Genomic DNA, 13,604 nt, shown 5'->3' with positions numbered 1-13,604 from the left:
CTGAGGATTTTATTAGTCACATAGAGTTCACAATATTGTAAGTAGAAAAAAAAAGTAAACAAATATCATATGAAGTACTTATGAGAGCTGTCAGAATACTATACTCTTTAAAATACTGTGGCTAATGCCTGAGCTGGCACCATACCTTCTTACTGACTCTGCCAAAATAATTTCAACCCTGTGTAAGAAGACTTGACACTTACTAAAAGAAAAAAAAAAAAAAAGCTGTGTGTTTAGTAGCATATGTTCCTCTTATCGAGGACTTCCATCTACATTTAAGCATTTTTGCTAAGTTAATTCTTCATTGCAAATAAAATAATTATATTAAATAATGGCAAGGGCCTTTATTGCTGTACCAACAAGACAGACTAGTATTAAAATGCTCTCCCCAGACATACTCATTTAAATAAAAAGTGAGTATATGTGACAATGAAGGAAAAGAGAAGTGGCAGATGGTGAGTTACTCATAACTACCCATCTTAAGAATATCCTCTCAAATAACCTAACAATGAGATAATTGCAGAAGGGAACAGCCTATATTTTCGCAAGAAACAAGTATTAGTTTAATTTGCTAGAAATGCTCATGAAAGTTCAAGTTGCTCCAAGTGGGCGACTGTGCTAGAAGACCACCCTTCCTAACCCAGAGCCACTGGAAAAATATAACTTGTATATTCTATTTCTTCCAGCTGGAGTTTCAAAAACTATCAAAGGTCAATAGTCATTATTTAGCTTTACATTTTCTAAAATCTCTAGTCTTGTAGATTTTGGATTTTTTTATTTTAAAATACAGATGAAGTTTAATGAATAAAAAAGTATTTATTAGTGTTGTCCATACACAAAATAACAGGCAATAGAACTTCAAAGGAACATACAGGCAGTGGAGCACAAGTGCTTTAGCTGCTTGAGTAAGAGTCCAGTCTTGGGCCTATGTGCGAAATTTTACAAGTGTTTTTATCTCTGCATCTCTGTTTACCTGCCAGAAAATGATTATAATGTGCTTCATACTATAGGAGAAAAGAAAGAATGAAGTCTGCATACTTTTCTGACATCCTTTGATGAAATTGGAAAACTGAAGTTTTGCAAAATTATGGAAAAATCTGAAAATCTTGTTGCCCTTCATTATCACGATGATGAAAAAAATAAAGGTAATGTAATTCCCTGCCGAAATGTTGCTTGCACTGGCTGAGAAACCTGAAGCCTGCAAAGCTGTAGAAGTTTTTTAAAAACTGCTTTCTAAGCAACACTTTGGCTAGATCCTGTGAAAGTGTTAAGACAAAGGCTTAGCACTTACAGAAAAATCTAGTTAAAGAGAGAGAGAGGGAGAGAGATAGATAATATTTTGAATATATTTTGAAGTTTATTTTTCTTAATAATCTTTAGGTCAAAATTATTGTACATAACCAAGAAGTGCATAGTGCTAAATTCATTTTGGCTAGCACAGCTCAAAAAGGGGCGAGGAGACTACTTATACACTTCTCTGTAGAGTATGTAACATCCATTGGTAACATCTGTGTAGCAGTGTATGTGCAAATAAAATCAATAACATCTTCAACTATGTCGAGTGTAGTCTGCTGTGTATATACAAAACCAGAAAAATATATTCCTTTTTTTTCTTATATACACTATATAACATAAGAATAAAATCTGGAATAGCGTGCTTTAACTTGGATGAGACCGGACTTCGATGATACAGAGCTTTAGAAACACTTCCTCAGCATTTTTTGTCTTGGACCATTGTGATAAAAAAGTTGCAGAAAGAAAGCAAGCTTTCTGGACAGTATTCCTCAGCCACCTTTTTCTGATCAATATAATCTATATCTTCAACACAGTCTTGACGACTGTGTTCTAGCTTTTTTTCAGTCACTGAGGCAGCTGCTGGAGTCTGAACAACTTCTTTTGCATGATGAATTGTCCCTTCTGCAGGACCCACTGATGTTAGCAGGCTTGAGTGGGTCAGCTTGAGATGAGCACTTCGTGGGCCTTTCCTACATACTTTAGATTTTAGGACACTTTTGGGGTCTTGACAGATCTGCTTCTGCTTCCCGAGGGATCGGGAGACTTGTTTCCAGTAGGATTTCTGGTTTGCTGCGTACTGTGCACAGGTGGAAGGGTCTCCAGAGAATTCACACCAGAATTTGCTGTCCCCATGCTTGCACTCTATGTGCACAGCAGCAGCATTCGTGTCAGTCACTGCCCAGGTGCACTCAGCATTTTCTTTGGTTTTAAACTTGCCTTTAGGAGATGATTTTCCTCCTTTTGACTTCCGCCCTTTTTCACTGCCTTCGTTAGATTCAGTTTGTTTTTTCCCACTGTCTTCTATGCCTTGTCTTCCCTTTTTTCTTTCCTTCTGTCTTTCACAGTTGGCTAGTAGCATCTGGGCAACCAGAATCAACACACAAAGAAGTCCAAAGCTTTTGATCTTCATGGTCTCTGTTTTGCTTGTTATCTGCCTTCAAAACAAACAAACAAGCAAAAATGTAAAAATATTTTCGTTTAATGCTGGAATCCATTTGACAGTTGCAGTATTTCAGACATGGTACTGCACTGCTCTTTGATACCTTTTAAAATGATGTTGCCAGCCAAATCCTTTGTCCTTTGTGTGAATAATACCTGGTTTCTAGAACCATTATGTATTATCCTTGGGAACGGTAGATGGCTATCAAGTCCTTCTGATCCAATTAATGAACTATGCAATGTGGAACAGAAAAGAGTCACTCCCAGGACATGCTACTGCCCAGTGACTGAGTACCTTAATTAAAATCTCTTCTGCAGTCAAAGAAGGAATTTGAACTTGGGATTTGTCAATCTCAGATGGATATCTGAGTTTATAAGTTTACGAGTTATAAGTTCTAACAAGTAAGCAGTTATTCCCATGGTCTCCCATTTTCTAAATGGCATGTAAGAAATTTTGACTCTAGCCTCCAGCTATTTTTCAGAAATACACCAGACAGAAAGGAAACCATTTGGTTCAAGTTGAGCAAAATTATTTCTTAATTGCCTTAATTCGCTGGTCATGCCAGTATTTCAGTTTTCTGTTGAAAAGAAATATGAGAGTAGTCTTTCCAGAAACCAAAAAGTAACTATTGATGCATTCTTTGCTGCCTTGACTGCTAAACAAACAGAACTACCTTTCTGTTTTTGAAGACACCTGCAGTGTACTGCACTGTGTCTAAAGCTACCAAATTCAAGGGATAAATATGCAACTTCAGTTTTGATGTGTAGCTAGTTAGCAAATTATTGCCAAGCCACTCCCTGTGTCTGCACAGAGCACATTTATTTCAGTAGGTCTTTCTCGTTATGAAGCAGCTTTTAGGATCAGAGCATACCATAATAGTAAAGGGTTTAAAACTAGCATTTAGTTAATTAAATCCCTAAATGTATTTTTCAGATGTTCCCATCACAGCCATTTCTGTAGCCAGGTTTCCATGTTAGAAAGCAGAAATTCATGTGTAGGCACGCTAACAAGGAACCTATTTCAACATTAAACGACCTGCAAATATCTTTAGCTGCATAAACTTAGAATCTAGAATACACAGGTAGCAGGAGATGTGAGCAGGTTCTACTTTTGCATAGTTCTTACTTGACTTGCTTCAAGCCTTACACCATACACAGAGATTTTTATACTTGACTGGCTTCATGCCTTTTGCTCTGCAGAGATTTTTCACTCCATAAAACCCTCTTTAGAGAACATCATGTAGTATCTACAGATCTGTTGCAAATACAGCAACTAATAACACTAAAATGAATAATGATGTAACAGTAACCTGTTGCAAGTGGAACAGCGCGAAAGTAAGATAACTAAAAGACATACCTTGCATAGGGCTTGGGGACACCCAAACGCAACTCCTGCTGCAACTCGTCTCTTTCAAAAGAATCAGAGCCAGTTGTAAAAGCAGCGTGGTATTTATAAAGGCAGAGACACACCTTCAGGTCTCCAGCAAGACTATTACAACACAATAGGGTACTTCAGTGCCATGTTCATTTACACCTCTGACACACCTCCTTGGAAAAGCGCCAGTTCTCATTCTTAGCACAAAAAAACCCCAACCAACCACCCGAAAAACAACCAACCAAAGCCAGCTATGGTGGGGTGACAAGGTGTGTTTGTCTAAATTAGATACTACTTTAGCCAAGTCCTTCCCTCTTCACGAACAGCATTAAGAACTTTATTAGGTCATGAGCTTCTCTAAAAGAGCTTCTCCCAGCCATTGAGGGACATATCCTGCAACACCCTCAACAAGCTGCATTACCATTGTGTTTAGCAAAATTTGGGTAGTAGTATTCAGTGATTCTTTGGGAAACAAAAATAATTCCACAAAGCAATTTAAAGTTACCTTTTGAGCATTTCACTACCTCCTGTCATAAAAATGTATTGGAAAACATTTAAAAATCAAAATAACTAATAATTCTGCATGAAGGACAGCATTCATTCACATGTTTCTGAGCCCAAAGCTCCGACACAAGGTCAGGCTCCCTCAGAATCAGTGGCTGTGTGGGGTCTGAGAGCTCGGATCAGCTGCACAGCACTGCTCTACGCTCCGCCCTCTGCAGCTTTTGCATGCAGCTTTTGTGTATGTAAAGAAGTGGGGTACACTGTGAGATTTCATTACGGGACCACATCTAATGCATATTAACCAGAAAAAGATTATGACAGTGAAAGAACAAGCATTAGACAAATCCAAAAATGTGTTCAGAGTTGGGAATAATTGTCTCTTAAAGAATAGATAGAGCAGCTAGTGCCTTTGTAGCTCGGTTGCTTCAGGTGGTTTTACTGGAGAAAAGTAAGTGGGACATTTGTTATATATGCTTGGGAACTACTTAGAAGAATAAAAGGTGGGATGCAAGCAGAGATAAAGTAGAAAATGGTGTAAGATACAGGCTTTGACTCTTTCACATCAGACATAAATGGAATGAGACAAAGGGACAAAGCTATAGGCAAGGCATTGTCTGGTTTGGTTTGGTGATGACACGACTGCTAACTTTCTGTAAAAAAAGCAGAAGCCAAAAAAGAAAGAAAAAGTGTAATTCTGCAGTGAGTGCAGGACAGAAATGTGGGGAAAGGGATTCATTTACTTGAGATGCTAAGGGTCTGATCTGTGTGCCAGGACTATCTCCCAACCTGTGTATGTTCAGCTCCCTTTGATGCTTTCCAGTTGAGTTCAGCCACCAGATCTGCCTTGTGCACCTTCGATTGGAATGAGTTTGTATGAAGCTGTGTACAACAGTCCATTAAATGTGAAAGATTTTGGTTAGCACTGGCAAGGGCTAATGAATAGAGGTAAGGATGACTCAGGGATCAGAAAACCTTTCACGATGTGTCAGGTTGGATGGGAATGAGAGAAAGAAGACAATGTAAGAGATAATTAAGGGACTCTTGCTCAGGAATCCTAAACTAACACTACATAGTATGCACAGTATCATCTGGAGTATTAGTATTTAGCAAGGATCCTCAAACCTAAGCAGCTGCATTAGTGTGGCTATGTGCCCTACCTAATGAGTCTCTCAGCAGGGCTAATTACTTTGGGGACAGCATCAAGCCAAAGCAGCTACACTACCTCAGGTTCTGGCACTAAGTCAGGTATGGCTTTATCATGCCTCATTGCCTTGTGTACGCATACTATAAATTGGTCTTTGTGTGACAGATTAGGGGGTTCATTCAGGCATGTCACAAAAAACCCCAAACAACCAAAAACCCCAAAGCCACCAAACCACCACTGCACTCCTCCCTACTGTGTCTGAACAACGTCTACAAATAGGGAGGAGAGGAAGATTACAAAGTATGTAAAGAAACATGGGCAGTGGGACCAAGCACAAGGTTTACAGTCAGGAACTAAACATTCCTGTCCCAGCTCTGCCACAGAGTCTCGGAGGTATTCACCAGGAGATGCGAGATGTTCTTTACCTGCAAAGGGAATATCCTTGTAGATTATGTTGCAATGATTTTTTTTTGTTGGTGTTTACCAAATACCATATACTGGTGAAACTAACCACAATGCACTGAAAATATTTAAGCCCCCCACCATCTATCACTTCCAAAATTGCCTATTTTGACAACTTTGTCTAGCAAAATAGGTTTCAGTGCCAGCCTCAGTTCAGCTGCCCCATTGCCAATGGGACATAGCAACTTAGTCTTCCTACTTCATAAAAATGGGGGAGGATGGGGAGAGAAAAGGCTGCCCAAGAGATCTGCCTTTCTGCTGCTTTGATATTCCTTCCCTGAGGTCATGGCAGGCTGGACCCACATTAGCTCTTCCCATCTTGAGCATGCCGAAACTTCCGTAGAGAATTCTGCAGCTGAGTGCTTGTTGGCATGGGCAATTACATCTTTCAGATGATCTGTCTTGAGCCAGCTGGAACTCTTGCTTAACCTGCTTAGATGATTTCAAAATCCAAGTAAATCAAGATGTACTTACTTAGGTACATAAAATATAGTCACAGTCTATGGAAGTTGGCCTGGATACTCTGCAGTTTGTTGCTATGCCCCAAGAATATCTTTCTGTTCTGTTTTGCTTTAAGTAGACATGCACTGACTTTTTATGGATGCCTTTTACCTACCTGGGCATATGGTGCATATTCATACTGTACCCTAATAATCCTGCTGGGAGCTGCCTCATCAAGTGATCAGAACATTGGTTATCATCTTGAAGAGACAGTAAACAAAATTAAAGTAGGACCTCCATTTCTTAGGTGTTTAATTAGTACCTAACTGTCAACAAAAAAATGCTGCAAAAACTTTTAAAAATATAATTTCCAAGAAAGTTGAGGTTTTGGTGGGGTTTTTTTGCTGTTGTTGTTTTTTTATTTTTGTGATGCACATTTTAAAATATACCTTAGTCTTGCCCTTTGCTGAGCGAAAACACTGTTCACTTGTAAACTGCAGGCATAGTTTTGCTGCAGAACAAACAGTGCAAACTAATAATCGAAAGACAATTTGATCTATGCAACATATGGCAAACCTGAACAGCTAATTTGGCAAGGTCAAATTTATGGGGAGCTATTTCGTTATTAAAATAGAAAGGCACAGAAAACATTTGGAAACACTAGCAAATCAAAGTAATCACTGAGAATTACAAACATGGACACCCAAATCTCAATGTGAGTTGTGTATTGAAAATCTTAAGCCTTTTGACTGAAACTTGAGGCAGTTAATCAGCACTTGAAAATTTTCATTAGAACTGTTATAACTAAACCTAGCTGATGTCTTTCTGTTGTTCAAGCAAAGAGAGGAGAAGTTTTATCCTTATTGCTAACTATGATTCATTGATGTGGAAGAAGTGCAGTATTTTCTAAGTTAACACTAATTGCTGCTTATATTATCCACAGATATATATATATATATATATAAAATTATTATCATTTAAACTATTAGTTGCATTGGTGCATTATTTGCAAACTGCAGCTTGCTTGTGGTATCATCTATGTGACATTGTAAGGCTCCTGTTCATTTATAGTTTTTCCCACCCAGAATAAAAAGTTCATTTTATATACAAACAGTAAGAAGTTAATTTAATTTACAAGTAGAAATTCATCAGTTAGTTTCCTTGACCACCTACAAATACAGCTCCATGTAAGAATATCAGCAATTTGTCAGTCATATGCATAGACACCAAAACGATGTTCTCTGTGCAAATGCTCAGGCAGAGCAAATTAAAACAGATCCAGCATCAGTGAACAGCTGCATTTCAAATTAATGTCAATGAGTACCATCCTGACCCATTCAAGCAGTCATGATTATGGGGAGTGACCCACTCACTGCAGCAGGTAATGTTCCAAGGATATAAAAGGAGGACTTGATCTTAATGGGACTCCAGGGACATGTGTAGAATCAGTCCCTCTGTCAAAACATTCCTCTTCGTTTAAACAGTTTGCACATAGGCTTCCTTGAAAACCATGTCACCTGGCACACCATACCTCACCAGTTCTCTGGAGTGAGTTTGCAAACATTGTTAAAGGAACAGGATCAGGTGTATGTACTATAAACCTCACTTTCTACTTTTCTATATACTTTCTACTATACTGTTACTAGAAGTGAATACATATTTGCTGCAAGACCTGAAGAAAGAATGATATTCAGCATTCTACATCTAGAGTTCCTTTAAAAATTACCAGTCTGAATAAATGGATGATGTCAAGCTGCAGGTACTTTCAGGGGCAGGGAGCAGAGGGGTTGTGAGTTTTTTTTTTCATTTGCTTTTAATGTGACTAGCATTCAAACAGGCAGTTTCAGTGCATAGATACACACTGTTAATGTGCAACTCTTACTACAATTAAAACAGACGAGCCTGTTCATGTACTGTTCACTAATGAAATATAATTATGTACAGGCTGTAGGTGTACAACATTTTGCTGAAAATACCTGCTGAAAGACTTAAGTATGTTAACAAATGTGGCAGCTATACCCTCACCTCCAAGTGCAATACTCTTTTTACTGTGGTGATCAGCTGTTCTCTGGCACCTCACTTCCATCCCTAGGTAAAAAAGCTTCAAGCAAGGAACTCATAACTTCATTTCCTTCTTGATTCTTTGAATCTGGTATCTACAAAAGACAATAAGCTGAGAGCCCTAAATGTTCAAGCCCTTTAATGTAACATTTTTAAAGTTGCCACAAGGGCAATGGCATCAATGCCAACTTTTCTGTATTCTAATTGCCTGTGCCAAAGACTTCAGAAGATATCCATAGCCTACTGATGTTTCTCTGGAAGAGGCTAGTTAATTTAAAATGCGCTGATGGTTTCAGTGCAATGAGATCTGTTCACTAACTATTTTACATTGAAACATAATAACTTGAAGAAAGGTTGAAGAAAACCCATCACTTAACAATAATTTTTAGTAACCTCTGACCTGGAATTAAATTCATATTAGTTAAATAAATATTATAAAAAAGCACCAGATTCTTTCTTTATTGAGTCTTTAACGTGTCCAATTATTTCACAAACTGGCCAAAACTGACAACTGAATTTGGCAGAACAGCATCCAAGTGAAAACCAATATCATGAAACCCAAATAAGAAAGCTAATTCAAACAAGTGTTAACTTTAAGTTAATCCCAGAACAACAGAACCCGTATGACTGCTGTACACTAATTATAAGCCAACAAAAAGAAGACCACCTTACAAGACTAAATGGTGAGGTTTCTTTATAGCAAACTGCAGTTCATGTTGAGGTTCCCATTTCCAGATGCTCAGACATTGCCATTAAGAAATAAATTCCTGAAACACTAGTAAATGAAGACTGCTCCTTCACACACCAGTTATCTGTGAGTGAAACTAACAGCTTAAAATTTTATCCATCATTTGTAGCCCTAGTATTACTGAATACCTGCCTCATCTATGAGCTCAGTAGTTTTTACGTGTAGTGTTATTCTTCATTTACTTGCCGCATTATGTTGGCAACATTTTGATTAAAATATCCTGATAATCATTTACTGCCAAGATGTAGTGTCTTTTCAGCAGGGGTTATAACCCTCTTGGCTCCCAGCCAGCCAGCAGCTGTTAATCTGTTACCTGGCTGCTTACTGAACACAAGAGTATTGCTTTATCTTGGTAGGCAAGGACAGCAGTGTTTTTAGAAAAATACAAGTGGTTTTAATTAACCAAAGGAGATCCAAGCCAGTGGTGGAGCATGACCATTAGGAATGTGTTTCTGAAATGATGAGGAAATTCCTCTTATTTCATTAGACAATACACAGGAAAATTCTGTGGACCACTTGTATAGAGGAGACAGAAAACTTTGATGCCAAATGGAGTTTACAGAGTGTTTTGCCTTGGCAGGAGGAGTCCTTTTGAATTCAAACAAGGACAGGAAAATTTGAGATGCCTCCTCTCTCTTAATCTTATTGTGAAAGTATGTTGAACCAACCTTAAAGAAAGTTTGCCTTGATTTTGAAAAAAATCAAGGACAAAGAAGTATAAATAATTGCCGTTGCTAATGAAACATGATTGCCGCCTTCTATACAGGATTGAATGCTGATACCACGATAAAGATAATTGTTACTATACAAGAGTTGGTGGAGATCTGAAGACTTTGCTCCCTACCTATTTGCATTAGATAATGCTACAGGATCACCAAACAAGAGATAGGATTTGATAGATTAAAAAAAAAAAATAAAATTTTTCCCCTTCTTCTTCAGGATTTAGCTCACACAGAATGCAAAGGCTATATTTTAAAAAGAGAAAAATTTCTTCCCAGAAAAAAAACCATGTAAAATAGAGGGATACTACACTGAAACGTGTGTTTCATACTGACTTTTCCAAAGTCAGGAAGAACTTCACCTCAAAATCTGAATTTTACATATTGTCATTTAATTTTGGTTATAATGGGAGTTATCACTTCTCTATCTCAATCACAGCTAAAAATTCTCTAAGCACAATCATTTCGTTGTCCTGTGGTTTTGTTTTAGCAGGCTGGCTGCTTGATCTGTTAGCACAGATTCACTATATTTAGAGCGTACTCAAGTTGTTTTGGCAGCCAGGGAAAACAACTATTAACTAATTGCCATCTTAGTCTGCTAAGACTTTCATAGCTTAGAGCAATTCAAGAGCCTGTCTGTCTGACCAGAAAAGCTTCAGAAATGCAGACAAAAAGATTGCTCTCTTTGGGAAAGATAAAATTATAAAATAATAGAAAGATGCCATTGTAAATTGCCGCCTGCTGTTAGACTGGAGTCTATTCAGGGTAACGGCAAGTCATATCTATGAGGAGGAATAATCTAACACATTACACAAAATCATCAAACACCTATTGCTAGAACACAAGGGACCGTTTTATGGGCACTGCTGTTTGCCATAAGCACTGAACACTCCAATCAAAATATTCTTTTGGCTGTCATGTCTCTTGCTAAAGCATTACAGTAAAAAATTCCCCACATGCTTATTCAGATGAATAGCTTAAAAAAGTCTTTGCATTAAGGCAATACTGGTGGAGTTACTACAGCTGGACGAGGGTAAGAAATGTGGTTCAGCCCTCTTCTAGTTCTAATCCACCTTCTCATAAAGGTAAGATTTTTTTTTCTTGGTGGGAATTCTAGATGACTGAGGCACTTGTATTTTTCTGATGTATACACAGTGGTCTCCACTGAATTACTTCCTTTACAGGCAGCAAAAACACTAATGGATCCTGCGTAAGTGAAGGTAACAAAGATCAGCTGAAGGTTCGGAACATTTCAAATATTGACTAGACTAGTGGTGAAATTCTTTCACACCTTGATGCAGTAGCAGAGTGATACAGGATGAACATGAACGGAGTTGAAGACAGAGTATGTACAGCCAGGATGTGGTGCATTAGAAAGACATTCTTTCCTAGCTGCTGGCCACTTTTTTTGGAGTTGTGTCTGGGCTTCTGTAAAACACATCTAATCTGAACTGATATAATCAACAGTTGTTTTTTTTTACAGAAGGTGCGGCAATTATCTTTTCTGCCTTTTATGTTAAAAAATCAAAGCAAATTACATTTCCTTTCTAGTTCACCTCTGATGTAGCTCTGGTCAGAATAGATGGACTTTCAAAAGTCTGGTTTTGATATCAGTGATATCTCTGGTCTTTGTCTGTTCTCAGGATCCTTTCCAGAAAGCTTAAAGCTGTACCAATAAATATACATGTGCATATATACACAGATTTATATACAATACAGTAAGCATTGAATAGTTTTCTCCCTTCCATTACAGTTCATTAATATTAGTCGGTTTATTTGTATATCTTTTTAAGTAAGGGGTGCATATATATGTGTGGAGAGAGAAGAATATATGTATCTACCCTGACTAAGAAAGTGTATTGTGTAAACTCTTGCGAGTTTATTAGTGCCTGGCAATTTTGTGGGTTTTAGCACTGGTTCCAAGCACAGCAAGACATTTCTAGCATCTGTTTTAGCATTCCATTCTATGGAATAAACATTCATTTCAAGTACGCTTTTTAAATATCGTGGGAAAATGGAAACAGGAACCAAGAAATTGTTCCAGGAAAAAGGAATAATGAACCAGGAATGGAAAACCAGGGACTTCATGGTGTAGGAGACTGGGCTGAGTCTGGCTGGGATGGAATTAATTTTTTATAGCAGCCCATATGGTGCTCTGTTTTAAATTAGTGACTAGAACAGTGCTAATAACACATGGATCTTTTAGCATCAAGGCTTTTTCTCTTTCTCACTCTGCCCCCTCTCCAGCAAGCATGCTGAGGGTGTGTAAGAGATTGGGAAGGGACACAGCCAGGACAGCTGACCCTGGCTGACCAAAGGGACCTAAGGGATATTCCATACCATACGGTGTTGCACACAGCAATAAAACAGGGTAATTTTTCTAAAGTAGCTATTGCTTGGAGACTGGCTGGGCATCAGCCTGCTTGTGAGAGGTGAAGAGTGAATGTCTGCACCACCTGGTGATTTTTCCCCCCCTCTTCCCTTCACTTATTAAGCTGTCTTTATCTCAACCCACTTTTTTTAACTCTTTTGCTCTTCCAGTTCTCTCCTCCATCCCACTGGGGAGGAGGAGCGAGTGGCTGGTGGGTGTTTCATTGCTGTTTGGACTCAGCCTACCACAAAGACTTCAATCCTGCAAATAACTAACAGAAATTTTTATTTCAGTGGATTCTAGTTGGAAAGAAACCAACACAGATTTCAGTCTGTGTGCAGAACTTCCCTTTTGCTAAAAGTACCAGTGGCTAAGCTATGCTGATACCGCCTTGGCTCCATGCTTCTAACCCACAACATTTATCACAGCAAACACAACAAGAACACACAGCCACAGTTGTGACAATTCCTTTGCTGATTTAGGTGACTACATTTGACAAAACTACTTCAGCTACATGGAAAAAGTGGCCTTGGGCCAACACAAGCTACGCCTCCACAAGTCATGTCAGCCACCATAGCCTGACTTACGCACTGCCAGGAAAGGCCACAATCTTGGGGTTATCCTTGAAACATAGTATAAGCATCCTTTAAATGCACTTGGGCTGTAAGGCTCAAGAGCTCACATGTTTCAGCTCACTTGCTGAAAGCTCATCAAGTCAGAAGAATTACTATAAAGGTCAGCATTTCATAGCTACTGTTTGGGCTGGTAGCTCTCAGCATTTTCACACATGACATAAGTCTCTGAAGGCACAGAGAAAGGGCAAAGGGAATGGACAAATCTTATCTGCCGTTTTCATTTTACTGAGATGAGCATGTTTAGGTATACAGTGACTAGAAACCATTAACAAAGAAAAAGGTTTCTTGACCCATCAAGTTGTAGTGCAACTCATTACGGTTGGCAAAAGCTGAAAGGACACACATCCCTCAGCATCTATGACAGATCTGGGGTTTGTTTAGTTAACCAAGAGTTAACCAAGAGTCAGTGTCTCTGACTATAGCGATCTTTCAAAACTTCATGTTTTTCTTGGACCATTTCTAACTCTACAGCTCCTCCATGTGGAGATGATTAACAAACAAGAAATTAATAATCCTAAACACTAGGTATTAATACTTTTTTAATGGGTTTGCAGAAGACAAGCAGTACTCTAAATATTTAGGACATTTTTTGAGATAATCAACACTGTTCAGCCTGAAACTCATTTTCTGAAAATGGGTGAAAAGCATTTCTGAATATGCAGTAATTCCATACATCAGAATGTCACTGCT

General features: G+C 38.4%; 1 protein-coding gene across 1 annotated transcript; it reads right to left on the bottom strand.

The window, feature by feature from the left end:
• Positions 1–1,332: 1,332 nt before the first annotated feature.
• On the bottom strand, positions 1,333–2,665 carry FGFBP1 (fibroblast growth factor binding protein 1). The gene has a single exon (XM_037405164.1). It carries the CDS (start codon positions 2,423–2,425, stop codon positions 1,712–1,714), a length of 714 nt encoding a protein of 237 aa, XP_037261061.1. The 5' UTR covers positions 2,426–2,665; the 3' UTR covers positions 1,333–1,711.
• Positions 2,666–13,604: the final 10,939 nt, after the last annotated feature.

This window comes from Falco rusticolus, chromosome 1 (genome assembly GCF_015220075.1).
Source record: "Falco rusticolus isolate bFalRus1 chromosome 1, bFalRus1.pri, whole genome shotgun sequence".
Lineage (NCBI taxonomy): Eukaryota > Metazoa > Chordata > Aves > Falconiformes > Falconidae > Falco > Falco rusticolus.
The sequence above is the reverse complement of the archived record's forward strand: the minus strand, read 5'-3'. Positions and strand labels throughout refer to the sequence as shown.

Bases quoted from the DNA above. Each gene is read 5' to 3' on its own strand.
- FGFBP1 (XM_037405164.1), bottom strand. From the start codon at position 2,425: ATGAAGATCAAAAGCTTTGGACTTCTTTGTGTGTTGATTCTGGTTGCC.